The sequence below is a fragment of the Triturus cristatus genome, chromosome 6 (assembly GCF_964204655.1).
Source record: "Triturus cristatus chromosome 6, aTriCri1.1, whole genome shotgun sequence".
Taxonomy (NCBI): domain Eukaryota; kingdom Metazoa; phylum Chordata; class Amphibia; order Caudata; family Salamandridae; genus Triturus; species Triturus cristatus.
Genome location: NC_140589.1, coordinates 1,479,649,737 through 1,479,670,418, shown reverse-complemented (window position 1 = coordinate 1,479,670,418; position 20,682 = coordinate 1,479,649,737). Strand labels below are relative to the sequence as shown.

General features: G+C 53.4%; 1 protein-coding gene across 2 annotated transcripts in view; it reads left to right on the top strand.

The window, feature by feature from the left end:
* Positions 1–20,682, top strand: part of PSME4 (proteasome activator subunit 4) — a 1,714,764-nt gene that overhangs the window by 446,363 nt on the left and 1,247,719 nt on the right. For both annotated transcript variants that reach the window (XM_085612595.1, XM_085612594.1), the window contains 4 exons: positions 18,329–18,384; positions 18,661–18,717; positions 19,952–20,007; positions 20,090–20,188. In XM_085612595.1, coding sequence (XP_085468721.1) covers positions 18,329–18,384; positions 18,661–18,717; positions 19,952–20,007; positions 20,090–20,188 — 268 coding nt within the window. The remainder of the gene's footprint in view (positions 1–18,328; positions 18,385–18,660; positions 18,718–19,951; positions 20,008–20,089; positions 20,189–20,682) is intronic.

Genomic DNA, 20,682 nt, shown 5'->3' with positions numbered 1-20,682 from the left:
ATTTATGTCATCTTACAACGCACATTCACCGTCCAGGTGGTAAAGCAGTTAAATCAAGTGTACATCACCAGAGATAAGAACACAGCCATTTAGCCGACAACCCGGAGGTCCGGCGGCATTATTCAGGATGACATGCACGCAGAAGGGGGGGTGTGCGTTGTAAAGGGAGTAGGCGCGGAATGTTACGTATGTGCTTTTTTAGTTTTAGAGGTGTCTCAGGTGCATGCTATCAACGGTAGAGGATGGCGCTGTGATCTAGCCCACTCCACAGCTATGCCGGCTGCCACCCAAGCCCCAAGTCAGTGACCCAGCGGACGTCACCATGTCCCCAGAATGTAGAGGCCTCCGGGTGGTCGAACGCCAGTAGCGCGCTCAGAGTGCAGGCCGCAGCGCGGCAAGGATAACCCAGTATAGCTCACAGCTACACATACGGCAGCGCATAGAGCTGGCGAGCCTGGTGTGCAGCATCATAGTCCTTATCTATCCCGTGTATGCATAGCAAAAAGATGTGCTAGGGTTAAGGTCATAAACTCAAACAGGGCTGAGGGGGAGAGGGGGAGTGAAGAAGGGGGGGGGGGGGAGATCGGTCTGCGGCAGAGCAGGAGGGTCATTGTCTGTCAGGCTGGGCTCGGCAGGACTGCGCGATGTGCGCGGGGGGTCGCAAGTCAGGAGAGGGGAACAAAAGAGACAGAGGGCTTTCAGGGAGGTCAAGACTCCCTAGTGTCCGCGTCCGCACCCGCCCACCAGTATCCCCAGGGCGTCAGGGGCAAGCAGGGGCAAAAAGGGGGGGGGGGGGGGGGAGATAAGCGTCGTCCTCCCAGCAGCCCCAGGGCCGGCGCTGTCCCGTCAGCGGGGGTGCAACATATCTCAGGGATTCAGGTTATCCCCCTATCCCGGCAAGCCCCCTGGAATGTCCCAAGGAGAGTGTCCCAGAGGTGTGCGATGGGGAACTTCCGGAGCCCTGCCGTTTCCTCGCGAAGGAGCACCGCGCTCTCTGCTTGCGCCCAATTAACAAAGGAGGCTCTCCAGTGGCGTACGTGCGGGGAAGCCACTGCCTTCCAGTGCTTGGTAATCATGCGTTTGGCCGTGATAAGACCCATGTCCCAAAAGCGTGCCTGCACCTTATTGTCTTTTGTGCGCCTGTAGAGCCCTAGAATGCATGTTTCCCATGTGTGCGGGAGCCGCCCATCTGCGCCGCACGCGAGCAGTGACAGCACCGTGCCCCAGTATGCCTGTATCTCCGGGCAGTGCCATAGCATGTGTAAAAGGTCCGCTCCCGGCAAGGAGCAGCGCGGGCAGGTTGCGTCTGTCCTCGCGAAATATCTGTTAATTTTATCAGGGGTGAGGTATGCGCGCTGCAGGATGTAGTACTGTATAAGTTTAAAGCGGGGGTTGCGTGGGATGTTCGTTGGGCCGGCCAGTATCATCGCCCATTCCTTGTCCGTCCAGTCTCTTCCCCTGTCCGTCGCCCAGCGCTCCCTCGATGCTATTGTGGATGGCTGCGAGTGCGTCTGTAGCGCCTGCGCCAGCCAGTGTACGACGTGCGCGCCATGGCCCATAACGTGTAGGTATTGCATAAAGGTATGTGTCGGAGGCTCATCTGTCATGTCACCCCAGGAAGCCGTGAGTGTGCGCAGAATGGAAGCATGTAGGAGGAACTGCCCCGCCGGGAGGGTCGAGTCTTCAGACAGGTTGGCGAACGTGAGCAATGCGCCATCAGCATATAGGTCACTCAGCGTGTCCACTCCCGCCTGGTCCCAGCCAGCTAAGCGAGTCTCCGTGAGCGGCCCCGTCGGGCTGGGCATACCCAAAAGTGGTACGCTAGGGGCATAAGGTTTCGTAGCGCGCGTGAGACGAAGGCTCCTCAGAAAGCATCTGCGCGCCACTGCCAGGTAGATCTGGGAGGGGCAGGGTGCGCGGGTTATCGGATGGAACAGCGCATTAATGTGCGTTTGCGTCCTTGTAGCCATATGTGTGGCCGTGTCTTCGAGGTGTTTGCCGCTCAGCCATCCCGCCACCCATTGCATCTGCGCTGCGAGGTAATACAGCTCCAGATTAGGAACCGCCAGACCCCCCGAGTCTGTGGGCATATATAATTTAGTCAGCGCCACTCGTGGCCTTCCCTTGTTCCAGATGAGCGAACGGAGCAGTGCCTCTAGGTCTCGAAAGAGCCTGACGGGCACATACAGAGGCATGTTCGCGAAGTAGTAGAGAAGGCGAGGTAGCACAATCATTTTGGCTAGCGCCACACGGCTGGGCACGTTCAGGGGGAGGGTGTTCCAAAAGCTAATTTGCGCTCGGATAGAAGCGATCGCTCGGCAAATGTTCCCTTCCAAGACATCCGCCGGTGTGCGGTAGATTTGGATCCCGAGGTATCGGAAAGTGGTGGGATGCCATTGTAGCCTGTCTCCCCCCAGCCGGATGTCACATTCCTGTACATCAGGGTTGAAGGGGTACGCCCCCGACTTGGCCCAGTTAACCCTGAGGCCCGATATTCCTTCAAAAGTGCGGAAAACGCCAGCGAGGGAGGCAGGGATGGCGGTTATGTCCCTGACGTACAGTAGCAAATCGTCTGCATACAGTGACACGGCGTGTATTCCATCCGCCAGCGGGATTCCCCATTCCAGCCCGTGTGCTCTAAGGGTCGTGGCCAATGGCTCCATGGCCAGTGAGAACAGCAGTGGCGACAACGGGCAGCCCTGGCGGGTGCCCCTGCAGACCCGGATGGTGTCCGAGATGAGGCGGCCCGTGCGAACCCGGACTGTCGGTCTGCCGTAGAGCAGGCCAATCATAGTCTGGTATCCCCCCCCCCAGTCGATATTTCTCTGTAACCGCCCGCAGGTACGGCCACTCCACAGAATCGAAAGCCTTCTCTAGATCCAATATGAGGCATCCCGCTCGCGGCCACTGCCGTGTAGCGTACTCCTGCACCCGGAAGAGGCGGCGTATGTTAAAGGAAGTGTGGCGCGTGGGGACGAACCCGTTCTGGTCACTGTGTACTAAGGTGGGCACATGGGGGGCCAGTCTTCTAGCCAAGGTAGAGGCCAAGATTTTATAATCTGTGTTCAGGAGTGCCAATGGGCGATAAGAGCCCACCTGTGCACCATCCTTGCCGGGTTCAAGAATAGAGACCAGCGTGGCTTCATTTAATGTGGGGGGCAGAGCGGCAGTCTCTGCTGCCGCGGTGTACATCTTCAGCAGCTCCGGAATGAGAATATCCGAGCCGGCCTTGTACATCTCGGCCGGCAGTCCATCCGGGCCCGGCGTTTTACCATTTGACAGGTTAAAGATGGCTTCTCGGAGCTCATCAGGTTCCAGGGGGGCACCTAGTTCGTCCTGCTGCGCAATAGTTAGGTGCGGCATTGGCAGGGGGGAGAGGTAGTCAGCAATAGCCATAGGAGGAGCCGTCAAACGGGAGCGATACAGCCCTGCATAGTGAGCCGTGAAGGCTTCGTGAATACCGGTTTGCGTGTACACTAAGTCCCCCCCTTCCGTCTGTACAGCCGCCACTGGTGTCGAGCGGGTCTCCTGAGAGATGAGCCACGCTAAAAGTTTGCCAGGTCTGTCGCCCAGGTGATGCGTCCTCGCCGAGTGCGCGGCATAGTTTATGTTCCGGAGCCGCTCTAAAAGGCGCACGTGCTCTGCGCGGGCCTCATGTAGCGGACCCCCGTCGCCAGCCACAGCCCCCTCCTCCCGTGGCAGTAAGTCCGACTCCAAGCTGGTCAGGTCCCTCTCCAATTGGAGCCTTATGTGCCCCTGTGCGCGTAGGCAATGTCCCCTGAGTACTACCTTAAAGGCGTCCCATTCCGTCTGTGGAGTTGACGCCGTGCCAGCGTTGTCCTCGAAGTATTGCGCAATGCATGTGAGCAAGTTGTCTCGGAAAGCCGCGTCCAGCAGCAGCGCAGGCTGCAAACGCCAAGTGGGGACAGGAGGGTGTGGACGCGCCCAGGCCAGTGACATGAAGTGTGGGTTGTGGTCCGAGTGCGTGCGGCCCATGTATTGTGTGTCCGTCACGTGGGGTAGGAGGGCAGCGGAAGCCATGAACCTGTCCAGGCGGACGTGCAAGTCGTGAGCGCCGGAGTAGTAAGAGTATGTCCGCGCCCCCGGGTTGCGTTGCCGCCAGACATCATGTAGGTCCCACTGTGCAGCCCACTCCAGCAACGCTTTTGTGGCTCCCCGTGTAGAGGCATTAGCGGGGGGTGGGAAGGAGCGGTCCAGCGCTGTATCTAGTGTGCAATTGTAATCGCCCCCTATTATCCACGAGGTTGCGTGCCATGGTGCCATGACCTGTGAGATTCGCGCCAGAAAGCCGCCCTGATCTACATTGGGGGCATAGAGGGACATTAGCGTGAGAGGCTGGCCATCTAATCTGCCCTGCACAGCCGCATATCTGCCCTCCCCATCCACCGCCACCTCCGTAGTTACCCAGGGGGTCCCAGGGCGTATCCATATCAGCGTGCCACGCGCATAGGAGGAGTACTCCGTAGCGTAAAGCTGCCCCCGCCATCGACGGCGCAGCGCTTGCACCTCAGCACCGTTTAAATGGGTCTCTTGGAGCAGTGCTATGTTGATGCGGTGGCGCTTTAGGTAAGAGTAGATTTGATAGCGTCTGGTTGGTGTGTGCATTCCCCTGACGTTCCAGGTGCATATTTGTATATCAGTCATGTCAGCTACTCATGCCTGCGCGCCATCCCTCCTCCCAAGGTGCGGTCCCCCGGTCGGAGACCCCCCAGCTCCAGTAGCCCGTCCCAGCCGTGCAACTGTCATAGGTGTCATATTCGCAGTACCATGATCTCCAACAGGGTAGTGGGGTAGGGAATAGGGGGAATACAAAAAGCCTTAACATGGCAACAAAGTCCAAATACCAAAAGGTCGGCCACACAACAGGTCGCCGTCCAAACACTCAAGTGAGCTCGCAAACTATACAGTCTAAGGGGGTGCTCGTGGTTGCGTTCAAACAGGAAACAAAACAATGCAGTTACGGGTGTGCCCAGTGTCCCTCCCGGGTGCTGCATGCAAGCCTCCACTGGCCAGCGGACGCCCAGCGTCTCCTATTCCATGCTGCGGCAGCTGTACGTTCAGGTATTAGTCTGGGGTGTGAAAGAGTGTCAGGGGGAGGTGTAAGCCCCCTCCTCCCAGGCTGGTCAAGTTGCTGCGGGCCGGCGCTCCCCCGCGTCCGCAGCGGAGGTGCGTGAGCTGCAAACGAACAAGTAGGTAAAGTACTTACAGTGGCCAGCGCCGCATTTCGGTTCCCCAGGGCAGCGGCAGTGTGATCGGTGGCAGGTCCAGGACAGCCCCAGGGCCAAGCGGGGCAGTCAGGCAGGAGCCCTGGCGGGTTCTCATTATGTAGGGGGCAGCAGTCAGGGCCAGCCGCCGTCAACCAAAGAGATCCACAGTCTGGGGTGTGACCTCCGGGGGTCCCCCAGAGCTCTGCGTGTCCGGTAACCCATATATCGCCTCGTCATCTGTAGAAGACGCTACTGGGCTGGCGCCCGGGTGGAGCGACGGCGCCGGGGAGTTGCTGATTTCCGCCACTCTGCGTAAAGCATCTTGTTGTTCTTGTTGGACCAGAGCCGCCGGCGGGGAGTGGCGTGCTGCCTCCCCGTGTAGCGGTGGCGTGGATGATCGTCGGCGGCGTCGCCTCCCCGGGCCCCTGGACTGTTCCATCGCGTTGGCCCCCGGCGCCCTTCGCGGCGCGTCAGGCATACCTCCATCCAGCCAGGCCGCAACCTCCTCAGGGTTCATAAAGAAGTGTGTCTTGTCACGTAGCACGACTCGTAGTTTAGCCGGGAAAAGTAGCGAGTATTTTAGGTTTGCCTCTCGCAGCCTCCGCTTGACAGCCAGGAAGGAGCGTCTCTGTCCCTGAACTTTCGCAGTGTAGTCCGGGAAGAACATCACCGCAGCGTTCTCGATAGTGACCTCCCCGAGGTTCCTGGCTTCGCGTAGGATCGCGTCCCGATCTCGGTAGTTGAGTACTCGAAGGAGGAATGACCTGGGGTTAGAGCCCGGAGGGAGCGGCCGCATGGGCACTCGGTGGGCTCTCTCCACCACGAAGTGGGGGGAAAGTGTGCCAGCTGGAAGAAGGTCTCGCAGCCAGTCCTCGACCTTACGTGCGGGATCCGCTCCCTCCCATTTCTCTGGGATGCCCACGAGGCGAATGTTGTTTCTTCGTGCCCGTCCTTCTGCATCCTCAGCCCTGCCCTCCAAGAGGTCCATTCTGGTTTGGAGGTCACGCACCTTTTTGTCTGTTTGTGCCACCAATGGTTCAACCGCCGCCACTCCATCTTCCAGTGTCTTAGTGCGGGCCTGCAGCTTCTTGTGGTCGGCGCGGAGGTGGGTTAGGTCAATCGCCACGCCATCTATTCTGGCCTCCAGGGAGGCGCGCGTCTGTTGCAGCGACTCTTCCATCCGCTCCATGGCCGCCAAGACGCTGTCCAGCTTCGCCGCCACGTGGTCGGTGTCCATCTTGTGCGCCGTTTTCGTTTGTCTCCCCTTTGCCCCCGCAGACCCCGATCCAGTGCGTGTCCGCGCTCCTCCCGGCATGGGGCTGGTGGCGAGCGCAAGGCAATGACCCCCGGCGTTGTGTGTCAGGGGCCCGTCGGCCGCAGCAGGTCACCCCGGCGTCTCCGGGATCGCCGGTGGAGGCCGCGCCTCACCCGCCGTAGAGCCAGCAGCTCCAAGCAGCGCAGGGCGAAGGTCTCTTCCCAGGGGAGCAGGGCACCCGCGTAGCTCCGATCAGGTCCAATCTCTTGGAGGTTCGTCAGCGCGAGTGCGGCCGCAGGCGGCGCAGCATGTTGGTCTATGGAGAGCCTGTGCGAAGGAGGCCAGACTACGGTGCAGCAGCCCCCAGGTCAAAGCGGGGGGGGAGGGGGGGAGGCGAGTTCCCCGCGTCGCGTCTCGGGTCCAAGGGTCGCCGTCGCCTCCTCAGGTTCCCGTGTCCGTCCCCTCTCTTCGGATCTACCTCGTCGGCCCCCAGGCCCCCGCCCGCCGACCCGCCCGTCCACTGGGCACTGCAGAGGGCATCCACGCAGGCGGCTGAAGCCGCTCCCAGGGGGTCACGACAGCAGTCGCAGGGCGCATCCTAAGCCGCAGCGTGGGGCCTGCGAGGGCAGCTCAAGCCGCGGACTCGCGTAGGCGCCGTCCCCAGGTGTGGGTTCGTCAGTGCGGCGCCAGGCCCGTCGTTGGTGGCAGCGTCGTGCAACGTCGCCAAGGAGCCCCAGGTTTGGTCAGGGCATGTAGCAGGGAGCAGATTAGGGCCAGCTATGGTGTTGGATCGCGGGAGGCTGCCGAGTCCCTCGAGGCCTGGTGCGGCGCCTCAAGCCGCGGACTCGCGCCGGCGTTCTCCCCAGGCGCGGGCTCCCCAGGGCGGCCCCAGTCTCGCCGTCGGCGTCGGTGGTGCGCGGTGCCTCCGATGAGCCCCAAATTTGGCCAGGGCATGCAGGAGACGCCGAAGCAGGTCCGCCGGCAGTTTCGGGCCAGAAAAGGAGGTTTTTAGCGGATAAAAGGCCCGGTGTAGGCGAGCTCAGGCAGGAGCTCTACCCGGGCATGTCCGCTCTCGCCGCGTGGTAAGCCACGCCCAGTAAGTGGCGTGTTCCATGCCTATATAGGTGCCACCCCAACACGCTGTCGCCAGTTCTTTTCTTTCTGTGCCAGTCAGTGCAGATATGGGAGTAACAACCCCTAGTCAATTTTTTCTATCTTTTTCTGATGTTTTGTTGAAGTGTTTTGAAATGTGTTTCCTCCTGGTGTGGCAGGTATGTCCTCTAAAAAGGCTGACTTCTAGCCCTGAGGTGCCTGTCACCTCTCGATGTTGGTGACTAACCTGCACCATGTATGCCTCTGATAACTTGAGTGTGACCACAACCGATTGCAGCGCTGTGCACCCGAAGGCTTTGAGGGAGCGATCCCTCAAGCCTTTGGCGGCTAGACGTGCAAAGCCGGCGACGATCCAGGTCCCGGCCAAGAGAAAGGTCCTGAGAGCGGTCACAGAGTCCTAGAAGCCCATTGCACTCTAAGTCGTCTGGCCATTTGGGTAAGTCCTGCCACAAGAATAAGTCGAAGCGTGCTTTAACTTCACCTCGTCCGTCGGTCGCCGAGATGGAGCGTCACTTGAGGCCTGTGCTGTTGAACCAGCGCATCGGCCAATTCTGCTCCTCCTTGAGTTTCCGGGAGCTGGAGCGATTCCCGACCAATTGTGAGAATTTATTTGAGGCTATGCCACTCATATTTGGGCAGCCCGTTCCTTCTTCATGCCTTTGGGCCCCTCAGGTTTGGGAAATCCTAGAGGCTGGACAATTTAGGCAACAAAATGATTTCTTCCACCAGCCTGGCATTGCTGTCGGTGAACACTGAATGCTTTTTGGGTCATTATTCCCGTACTCTGTGGGATACGGTTGTGCAGGTGCTGCAAACTGTTATTGAGGAGGTCCGGGCCGTTCTCTCCCAGGCTGTTGCCAATGGGAGGGATGCAGCTACGTTCACCATTAGATGTGATTGGACACCACTGACTCACTAGGCAGAGCTGTATAGTTGACAGTGGCCGTGCATCACCATGCCTGGTTAAGGACTATTGGATTTTCTGGGGATGTCCAAACATCACTCATGAACATGCCCTCGGATGGCTCTGGTCTCTTTGGAGACAAGGCGGATTTTGTGCTGGAGCACTTTAAGTATAGCAGGGTTACGGGCAGGTTCTTGGACCTTTCCATGGCCCTTGTTATCCTGAATATGCCTTTCGTGACTATGGAAGGGGCTTCCAGTCGCATCCTTACTCACCCAGCCACAGTGCCGTAGAAGCTTCCCAGCCTCTGCGTGGCCATGGACATGGTACCTACCGGCCTCGTGGGTAGCGCCCCTCCCCACTCACCCCCCCCCCCCCGCAGCCTCAGCCTTCAATCACTCCTCGTCTGTCTGTTTACCAATGTGGGCACCCAGTGTGCGGCATGATTCGCTATCACCTGCCCCACTGGCAGTCCATAACATCGGACAGCTGGGTTTTGCATATCATCTGAAGGTGCTAATCCCTTCCCCTTCAAAACTACCTCTCCCTCCATGCCACCTACTTACGACAGGCTGATGGAAGACCACCTATCCCTTCTCCATCAGGAAGTGCTGTCTCTCTTGGCCAAGAGAGACACAGACCGTGCCAACTACAGAAGTGGGTCATAGTTCCTATTGCTGCTACTTTCTGGTGCCCATAAAGGATGGAAGCCTTTGTCCTATCCTCAACCTGCACACTCTCATTTTCTTCCTCAAGAAGGAGAAGGACAAGATACTTACTCTTGTCTGGTCCTGTCTGCCCTGGATCTAGGAGACGGGTTGATAGCATTGGACTTGCAAGACGCATATTTCCACATTCCTTCCCTGGCTGCTCCCTTTTGGCCTCACCAGCACCCCTCGGATGTTCACCAAGGTGATGCTGGTGGTTGCGGCTCATCTGTGGAGATCAGGAGTGCCAGGCTTTTCCTATCCTAACGACTGGCAGTTGAAGGTGGGCTTGTCCCAGGTTGTTGCCTCCCCCCTCCAGACTATGGCAGAACTCTTGCGTTCGCTGTGGTTCACTGTCAATGTACGAAAGTCACACCTGACGCCCGATCAGATGCTCCTTTTCATCGGAGCTGTTCTTTACATGGTGTTGTTTTGGGCCTATCCTCCTGAACGGTGAGTCCAGGATATTTGGGCTAAGATACCGATATTTCAGCCTCTATCCTGGATTTCAGTCAGACTGACTTGGAGGCTGCTGGGCTTCATGACCTCCTGCATCCTGCTTGTGACGCATGCTTGTTGGTATATGCGGGCTGTGCAGTGGGATCTGTAGTTACATTGGGTGCAGCATCAGTGGAATCCCTCCCAGATGGTCCAGATCTTGGCGGGAACTGTGTAAGATCTGTGGTGATAGTTAACAAATGGTGATTGGGTCAAAAGCAGATCCCACTCCCTTCCCCAACCAGATCTGATAGTATTGACAGATGCGTCACTCCTGGGATGGGGAAGCCATCTGGGAGAGGTGGAGATCAGAGGCCTCTAGTTTTCGGCCTCCACATCAGTTTGTTGCAGCTTCCAGCTATCCAGCTGGCATTAAAACCCTTTCTACCCTCCATCAAGGTAAGGCTAGTGCGGGTGTTCATGGGCTACACCAATGCCATGTGGGACTTCAACAAACAGGGGAGGGTGGGGTCGTGGACCCTTTGTCAAGAGGCCATGCATCTCTGGATATTGCTGGACAGCAGGACATTTCACTGGTGGTTCAACACCTAGTTGGCTCTCTAAACTCCAGAGAGGATAAACTCAGCCAAGGATGCCTAGTGGATCACAAATGTCATCTTCATCCGGAGGTGGTGCAAGGTCTCTCTTAATGGTGAGAGCCTTGGTTAGATCTGTTTGCCATCGGCGAGAACACGCAATGTCAGCTGTTCTTCGAGCTGGAGTTTCCAAGACAGTTCTCGCTCATAGATGCTTTTCGTCTCAAGGGGAGTTCAGTCCTCCTGTACACCTTTCCACCTCTACCACGCGTGTCCAGAGTTCTTAAATATATCAGGAATGACTGTGCCCAAGTCATCCTCGTGGCTCCGGTCTCGGCACGGAGAGTCTGTTATCCTGAGCTGGTGAACATGGCCATTGGTCCTCCGGTCAGGTGGCCACTTTGGGGAGGATCTTCTGTCGCAGCAGCAGGGGAGGGTTCTCCACCCGAACCCGTTGACACTTAGCCTTTTTACGTGGAGATTGAGCGGCGACAGTTGACAGCTTTCAACCTTCCTCCTCCCTTTATGTGTTGTGGAGTGGACTTATGTGGGTTGGATTGGAAGTTTTAGTTGTGGAATTGTGTGGTGTGAGGTGGAGTTATGTAGTGGAATCATGTGGCATGTGCAGTAGAATTTTGTTGGTAGTAATTTTGTGGTATTAAGTGTACTGGAATTATGTGGAGTGAGATTGTTTGTCATGGAGTGTAATTGTGCGGAATGGTATTGTGTGATGTGTAGTAGAGTTTGTGGTGTGCCGTTGAATTTTGTAGCATGATGTGGAATTCTGTGGTGTGGATTGGAAGAATGTGGTGTATTTGTGTTGGGTTGAATGATGTGGTTTGGTTTCCATTTATGTGGTGGGGAATGGAAATGTGTGGAGTTGAATTGTGCAGTGTGAAACTGTGTGGCATTGAGTGGAATTATGTACAAAAAGTAAGGGTGCCCGAAGTTCACGGAGTTTCACTCTGTGGAATTCTGTGGAGTGACTTAGAAACTCTGTGAAATTCCGCAGAGTTCCGAGAGCTGCCGGGGTATTGCTGCGCCGCCCGCCCACAGCTGAAAAAGATCTTTTTAGTATCCCTGCTGTGCTAACACTATGGGTTGCCTTCATGTTTGTTTACCCAATTGACACTCCTGCCCCCAACCCTCCTCATACATTTCCTCCTTGAAAGCTAGTTATTATTAGTTAAAATTATAGCTCATGGCTGAGCGTGGGGGAGGAGAGGTTCTTCTCTGGCTGCAGCCCGCATGTGGCATCCTCACTCACATGTAGCAAAGACTAGAATGCCACCCCCTATTCTGAACAGGTAAAGAAGGCAGCCATTGTGGATTCCTGGGCAATGTGGAGTGAAATGCTCCAAGAGACCTTCGAATTTGTGCATGGGTGAGTCCATAGGTTTCATTATAAGGATCAAGTTGTTCCGACGCCATATCTGTGTTGGCAAACTGTTAAAAAAAAACGGGGAGATAATAAAAGGCGCGTCAAGCGACATTGCACACCAGTACTGTGTGCAATGTGTCTTCTGACTGGACTGCTGAGGCTCGCAGATCTGATGCTAAGAAGCCTTCAGTGGGGGCACTCTAACTTTCACACATGATCTGCTGCCACGGACATAGAGCAGGCTCGGGGAGGGAGGGGCGCAGCAGGGAATACATACATCTGATAGAGACTACTAGCTGAAGATTGCTTCATGTAGAATTATACCCAGGCGTGAGACTGCATCCGGAAACTTTTTTGCCACAGCATCCCTGCGCGCCGGGGGCGGGGCGACATCACGCGACTCCGCCCAGGCGTCATCTGCGTACGTGACATCAGCGAGGTCACATAAGACCCGCCACGGCGCGCCTACGTCAGTTTTTTCCTTTTCCGTGTGCAACGCAGATCCGATCCTTGCTACGGGCCTGTTAAGGCCCCCTTTTTTTCTTCCATTTCTTTTGGTGGAACAGTGTGCGAATACCTTCGGGCTTTAAGACTTCCACGTCTTGTGGGCATCTTATGTCGGCGACACACCCTCACCTCATTTGTATGTGGTGTTTGGGGGAGGATCACGGCACCACAGATTGTACGGTGTGCCAACAGTTGAAGCCGAAGTCGCGGCGGGAGTGCCGGATGAAACGTCTCTCTGCACGTCTCTCCAGGTCGACGTCCTCCCCTTGGTCTGCTTCGGCGGATGGCTTCAGATACGGCCGTGGTCGTCGTCCTCGCCCTTCTCCGATGTCACGTGAGCGTCGCTCCCCGGTGGGTAAGTGTCGCAGTTTGTCCCCGGGGGCTGGTTTCTGGCCTACCGGGGGCGTGGACTCTCCGCAGGTGATGCGGCCCCGCGTGTCGTCCTATCCACCGTTTCCCGGTGTTGGGGCGTCGAGAGTCCAAATGGAGACATACGCGGTGGCTTTGCAGGCCTCGCTGGCTCCTCCTCCTCCTTCCCCTCCTGGGGCGTCGGCGGATCCCTCACTCTGCGCAGGGCCCTCTGCGGCGCCGCCGGTGGCTCCGGCCCCGTCGCCGACTGGTTGGGATCCAGGCTTGGAGGATGTGGTACTGTTGGGGTGCGGCTCCTCGGGGGCACCTCCTTCAGGCCATGGCGTCTCTGCCTCACCGCAAACTCCTGCGGGGGTCCCTGTGGTGTCGCGGGAGGTCGCCGGGGCTCGGGTCGCATCCCCGAGCCCCTCTCGGTCCTTTGACAAGGTGGTCCTGTCTAAGGCCGAGGTGACGCCGCTACGGCGCCGGCAGCAGCTGGACCGTGCGGAGCCACAGGGGTAGGTGGACCCTCCTCGTCCCGCTCCGGGTCGAGGCCGAGGGAAGACCCCTCGTCCCTCTCTGGGCCCCTCTCATCCCTCCCCACAGGCGGCTGCCTCGTCAGAGGGCGAGTCGGAGGTTGAATCGTCCCTGGCGCCGCCACATGGGTTGCCGAGCGATCTTCGCCTCATTATGGAAGCCGCTGGCAGAGGGCTTCGAGCCACTCCCCAGGCCCGTCTCGTTCCCCCATGCAGGTAACTGCCTCGGCGGGGGTCGGGTCGGCGTCACTCCGGCACCGCCCCGGGGCCGGTGCGGCTCCAGCTCTACTCTGGTCTCCACTCCGGTCCCCGGTGCGGGGTGACCTGGAGGTACCTTGTCCGGTGACGCCGGCTGGTGCCAACTTCCTATCTCAAGCAGCGGACTCTACGGCTCCGCGCAGGGGTCGTACCACGGAATCGTCTTCGGACGCTCTTTCTTCTCCGGAGGCAGGCTGTATATTGGTGTCGTCCTCCCCGGAGTCTGGTCGCCGTGTGGTGTCTTTTTCACCGGCGTCGAAGGGCGGATCCCCGTCCTTCCTGAGGCAGAGTTGTTTGTCGGAAGAGCGGCAGGTCCCTCATTCTTCAGCTCCTTCTGACTTCCAGGTCTGGCCCTTGCCCACCCCGCTTGGCCTCGTGGACGGCCGCCTTAGTTTGCAGCCGTCGCCCACGGAGGAGCTGCTTTATCCACCGCGGGGACCTACGGAGAAGGGTGCGGCCTTCGCTCACGCGGTGTCCACGGCTGTGGGCATTCTGCGCATGGGTGACCCGGTGGCTCACTTTCCGGCGGACCATCTATTGGAGGTCCTCCACCAGGGCTCTGGTGGGATGGAAATCTAACTTCCCTTGGAAGGTTCGCTCCTTTCTTCCTTGACGGGGGCTTGGAGGCGTCCTGCGTAAGGGTACCCGGTGCCTCAGCATCTTCTGCACCGGCACCTCCCGGCTCCGCGTGACCCGGCGTGTCTTTCCCTTCACCCCTCTGCCGCTAGCCCCCTTTTGCGGACTGCTGTTCCCTCCCTGCCGCCACTGTTGACTCTGCCGTCCCGTGAGGCCCACTGGTTGGACTCTTGGGGACGCAACATGTTCGCCTCGACCAGCGCGGCCCTGCGGGCCCTTAACACCTTGTGTGTGCTGGCTAGGGCCTCCTCCTGTTTGTGGGACTCGGCTGAGTCTCTGGGATCTGCAGCGTCCCAGGAGTCTGGCCTGGTGGACTTACGGCATCATGCATTGGATGGCCGGGAGCTTGCGGCGTTTATTATCCGCTCTGCTCTGGACTTCTCAGAGGTACTGGGCCAGGCCATGGCTTCCTCAGTCGATCTCCGTCGCCATGCTTGGCTTAGGGGTGGAGTATTCCCTGAGATTCTAGCCGCAGAATTCTTCGCGGCCCGCCCTTCCTCCCCTATTCTGCGAGGACCCTTGGGTTGGTCTTCGGTACTCGCCCCCCCGGTGGGGGGCTATGTCTCCTGTGAGTGCCTTCCTTGTTCTTCACGGGTTGCTCCGTCTGGGGGCTTTTCTTTCCTCCTTTGGTCCTTTGGAGGATGGGGTTCTGGTGCTCTGGTGTCCTGCTGTTCTGGCTACTACAGATTTGGGGGGGGATTGCTTTCTATCCCTGTCCTCCCTCCCCTCCCTTCTTTCCATTGCTATCCTCTGCTTAAGGGTCATCTGGCCTTGTCTTGCCCTTCTCCCTTGTGGGTGGTTGCCCTCTAGGATGGGGTGGCTTGGAGGTTTGTTATCCCTGTCTGTCTTGGGACTGGTCCCATTCTTGCTTGTGCCATGACTTTTACGCATGTTCTTGGCTCCGGGACACAGGGATGGGAGGTTGTCTATGTGCTGGCTGGGTGACTGCGCAGGTTTCTGCTTGTTCTTCTTTCTTCTTTCCCTGGCCTTGGGTTTTGCGGTGTTGGCACTACTCTGGTGGTGGTGTTAGTCACCGTTTCTTTCCAATTTCCTCCTCTCTTCGCACACTGTTCCCATGCTTCCACAGTTTTTTATCTGGTGGTTCCGCGTTGTGGTGCGGAAAAGTTCTCCAAAGAAAACTGACATAGGCGTGCCGGGGCGGGTCTTATGTGACCTCGCTGACGTCACGTACGCGGACGACGCCTGGGCGGAGTTGCGTGATGTCGCTCCGCCGCCGGCACGCAGGGATGCTGTGGAAAAAAAGTTTCCGGATCCAGTCTCAGGCCTGGGGATAATTCTACATGAAGGAATCTGCAGCTAGAATCGTCTCTACCTGATACATCGTTACCGAAGGTAAGTAACTCGTACATTAATGTAAAAGGCTTCTTTTTTGGTGGTACTTGGCGGGATACTTTGACAGGAATTATCCTTCCTACAGTTTCATTTCTTTCCAAATGTATGTTATTTTAGTTCAGTTGCATCCCGTTAGGAACATGGTAACAAGCAGCTCATCCTAATCTTCAGAGAACATGCCAGGAAGTTTATTGGGTTCATGTGTTGTGGTTACAAAATACTTGCCTTTCAGATTGAAGGCCTCAGTGACAAATTTCGGCGCCATTGTTGCTTCTCTGATATGAAATGTCTGATGGCATACCTTGCGCACCCTTACCTGTGAAATGAAATTAGTGTGACTGTTCCACACAATAACTGGCAACTGAAAGGGTGGAGGGAAAGAAAAAAGTAACCCTTGTGAAGCGCAAGTATAATTGCATACTTTTATTGGGTATGGCTAGCTAGCTGTTGTCAATTCATAGAGTAGTGTAATTGCAACTTGTACGTAGTCGGAACTATTCTGTTTCAGGCGGTCTTGACTCTTTCTCCATCTTGCGGCTAGTTTTAGAACTGCAGTCATTTTGTTTTATAAATCAAAGCCTTACACCTGGAAATAAATATAACATGAGTGAAGGCTGCAGTGAGTGAGTGGAGTGCACCGGTAAACTCTGCTCCGCCAGAGGATGGTGGAGTTTTTTTTGCAGAACTCCGCTCTCGAAGCAGAGCACATAGTGGGCAAAACTCTGTGAACTCTGCCGGCGGAGAGAAGTTCACCGCCCACCCTTAGCAAAAAGAACAAATGATGGACAGATTGCTGAACAATGCAAACATTCTCCCCCAGTCACAAAGATGTAGGTTTAATCCATCATCATTCTCACTACGCCACCACAGTTTGGACCCAGCCAAATGCAAATCATTCTTGACCCTGCTCATCATTGAAGCAGTTCAGCCCGAACTGCTAAGCCAGGTCCTCCCTGGACCAGAAACAAGAATCATGGGACCGATGGATTTAGACCCAGATCTCAGTACTGGGGGTGAATCTTTAACATTGTTCAGCATTCTGTCCATCAATTGTTCTTTTGCATTTGTCACCCCCAGAGGTCCTTCTGTTCCTCCTATCCTTGGCCCAGCAGGGCTCTGCTCTGGGCACTATCAAAGGTTATCTTTCGGCCATCTCCGCCTTTCTAAGGCTTCCAGTTCAGCCTTCTCTCTTTAAGTCCCTGGTTGTTGACCGTTTCCTGAAAGGCATTACGCACACGTTTCCTCCTGTGTCGTTCATAATGCCTCAATGGGACTTGAATCTTGTTTTGACCTATCTGATGTGCGCTGCCTTCGAGCCCCTTCATACCTGTCCTTTGCGTCTTCTTACTCTTAAGACTGCTTTCCTGGTAGCTTTCACCTCTGCCAGAAGAGTGAGTGAGCTCCAGGCTCTTTCTTCCAAACCTCCTTTCCTTTCTGTTCACCAGGACAAGGTGGTGTTAAGGATCCGTCCTTCTTTTTTGCCAAAGGTTGTCACGCCCTTCCACATTAGGCAGACCATCACTTTGCCCACCTTCTTTCCGCCTCCGCATCCTTCAAGGGAGGAGGAGAGGCTCCACCGTCTGGACCCAAAACGTGTGGTCGCATTCTATCTGAAGCGTACACAGCAGTTCCGGGTGGATGACCAGCTCTTTGTTGGCTACATGGGCGCCAAAAAAGGTCGGGCTGTGCACAAATGAACCATCTCGCGTTGGGTTGTTCTGTGCATCAAAGCATGTTACTCCTTGGCTAAGAAGGAGCCTCCTGTGGGGCTGCGTGCCCATTATACCAGGGCAACTGCAGCCACTACTGCCTTGGGACGCAGCATTCCCTTGCAGGACATTTGTCAGGCTGCTACGTGGGCCTCGCTGCACACGTTTACCAAGCATTACTGCCTTGACAGTCAATTCCGGAGAGACGGCTTCTTTGGCCGTTCTGTTCTCCGTGACTTTCTGGTGTAATCTGTTCGCAGACCCTCCACCGGGGTTGGTATTGCTGGGGTATCTATTCCAAGATAAGGAATCTATCACTAACGTGTCTCTTTCAGATGCACAAGTTACTACTTGTGTAACGATATATCTGTAAGAGACATTAGTTAGTGATAGATTCCTTACCGCCCCACCCATCCTCCCCATTCTGTGACCTGATTTCTAGGGTTAAGGTCATCCCTTTCAGGGCCCTAGTTTCTTGGTACCAGTGGTCAGTTTCTTGCATAGCTCTGCGTTCCTGGCGCGGAAAGTCGTGTATAGAACTGACGTCAGCGCGCATGGGTGGCGCCTAAGTAGCCTCCGTGACGTCATCTCGGCGCTTATGACGCCAGCAATGGACGCAGAGCCGCAGAACGCCACCTACTGACGCGCAGGGTCACTGCTAGCAAAACTTTCCGGATCCAGTCTGACGCCTGGGGATATTCTAAGTTAAGGAATCTATCACCAACTAATGTCTCTTACAGATATATCGTTACACAAGTACTAACTTGTGCACTAAGCTTCCAGGTATGCTACACAGAATTGGAAGCTTAGGATCAATAGAGATCTGGCTGTTCTGACTGCTTTGATAATTGTTGCGTCAAGCATGCAAATCTGTGAGGCATGCAATGATGTAAAAAAAAAAAAAGGTTACTTAACTCAAACTATAGTTTTACAGTTTTGGGATCTTTCTTAGATTTAGATGTGACCTGTCCGCCTCCCTTTTTATGAGGTGGCAAATTATTCCATTTGATGAGCTTTGAAAATTCCTTTTGGGTAGTTAAACTCTGAGTGTCTCAACGTCATTGTCCAGAGTTCAGGTCACATAATAAAGTGGACAAAGTATATATAGTGTTGTTTCAACTGTTGCTTGAGTGTATGTATACACTGCTTTGTTAAAATTGACTACTGAATGTCACTAGCCTGATGGGAATAGACAATGATGTGAATCTATGAAATGCACCAATGCTGGAGAACTGTAATTACCGGAAAGTAACTTTTTCCTCTGTGATGTCTTTGGTACCCTAGTCTGAATTATAATACCCCTTAGTATGAGCTTGTTATGTTCATATTAAGTAACAATTGTTTTTTATTGCAATATAGGGTTCCAAGCATGGTATCTTTGGAAGAGACAAAACTTTATACAGGTGTTGACTACGGTATGTTTATTATAGATACATTTCTACCAGTTTTTAATTGTCTTTAACATTTTATAATTTATGAAGATTAGTAACCCTTGATTCTTTGCTTATGTACAGAAATAGCAAAGCAATTGTACAGAAATAGCAAAGCAATTGAATTCCCTCTTTATTTGAAATTGACATTGCTTATACTTATTATTTTTGTGTGCTCAATTGTGCGGTTGATTATCCTTTTGAATTGATTGTTTTCTTTGGTTGTACTTTGCATGTTAATAGTGGGTTGTCTGTTTTTAGATTTATCAAGAGAGAATTACAGGGAATGGATTTCTAGAGTCATAAGGAAACTTTTGCGTAAGTGTTTTTAATTTATGGTTTCAGGACGTGTTATGCTATGTGCTATAAGCTGTTATTATGCCATATTTCAAATATCAAATAATACAACCTTGGTTTGTTTAGGAAGCTTGATAGAGTAATGGAAGTACAATGTTGTGCTTAAAATACATTAACACATGCTTTCATGGGAAGCTTGCTTCGTTTGTCCTTTAGCATGCACTAGTCGCCTTCACTTTGAGTTGAAATGTTCAACCTGTGTTCAACCTGTGACACAGCAAAGCCCAGGCACGATATATATATATATATATATATATATATATATATATATATATATATATATATATCTCAACACCAATTGGTCCCAAGGAAAGCGCGCTGTTTCACAGCCGGTGTAGAGGATGGACCAGTCCTCGTTTTAAATTATTCACCAACTTTCTTCTTCACAAGGAAGAAACCGCACACCAGAGATTGCGAGTAATCTCTTTATTGCAAACGTGCAATTGTCATCAAATGGTTTGGTGAAGAAAAAAGTTGGTGAATTATTTATATATATATATATATATATATATATATATATATATATATATATATATATATATATATACATTTATATTTTTATATATTTAAATATATATATAGAGAGATATAGAGATAGATATATATATAGATACATATAGTTATAGTAAATATTCCTTTATAAACAGTCTTCCAGCATCACATTGATTCATGTTTGACATGATCATATTTGCACAAGATGTGGTGAGGGAAATTACATAAATCCTACCGGGGAAGGGCTAATTCTGTTTCCCATGGAAAGGGCCGCGAGGTGGTGTTTTTTGCCATGTTTGTGCTGCATCATTTATGGAATATAATGCCTTTACTAAGTAGCTGTTAAGCAATGATGCTTTTTATAAGTGTCTATTTCTGCAAAGACAGGAAACAAGCTTTAGTGTGCAATTTCTCATGCCAAACTTACTTTATACGCTTACAGAATTAAGTTTAGCACTTCCCCACGCAGTTCATGTGATATGTGACGTGTTGTGCAGCTGGTGTTTTTCATTATCTCAGAGTCCAACACGTATATATCCTAAAAACACGAGCCCAGATTTTTAGAATTACTCATTTCCTTCCAATGGTGTAGTTTTGTTCAAAAGGCTGATTAAATGTGACTGTTGTATTTACTGAACCTGATGGTGAACACTGTGCTTCATTTTTCTTAACGACAACTTTTTTTTCCCCCCTCCAATGCTAGACTTTATTCTTGGCAACTCAGAAGATGATACCAAGTCTTTGTTTCTAATCATAAAGGTATAATTGTACTTAGATATATGCATCATTTAATCTTTGTGTTGTTTGCTCTTTATGTAACTTGCACATTATTTGTCTGCAGATTTTGGGTGATCTGTTGCATTTCCACGGCTCTCACAAGCATGAGTTTGAGTCACGATGGAAGAGTTTTAACCTCGTCAAGAAATCCATGGAGAACAGGGTCAGTATTATACAATTCATGTTCATACACGAAGTTGCACTTTCTTTATACAGTTCTTATTCAAGCATATTTGGAATTTGTTGACGCCCATAATGTTGTTGCAATCCCACATATTACATGAATTCTGAAACTATGGAGCAGATGCATGAAGGTTTTGCATGTCTGCACAGCATATACCACCCAAAAGGCATCTAGATTTTTTTTTTCATTATTTTTTGAATGACATTGTTATTTATGGCCAGTGCTTATCCTTGATAGTAGCACAGTGTCTTGCTAAGTATGAAAGCATCTTTGTCAACATTCCTGTATTTACTATGTCAGCAGATCCGACAGTAAGCTGTAGAACACTGACAGTGTTCTTATTAACATGAGCTGACGATGCTGAGAATGTCTTGCTGCTTCAGGCCTCAGGCCCTCTATGCTTCTCTATTTGTTAAGACTCCTAGGTGCAGTAGTATTGTATATGAAGGTTCATAGATATTGGCACTCTATGA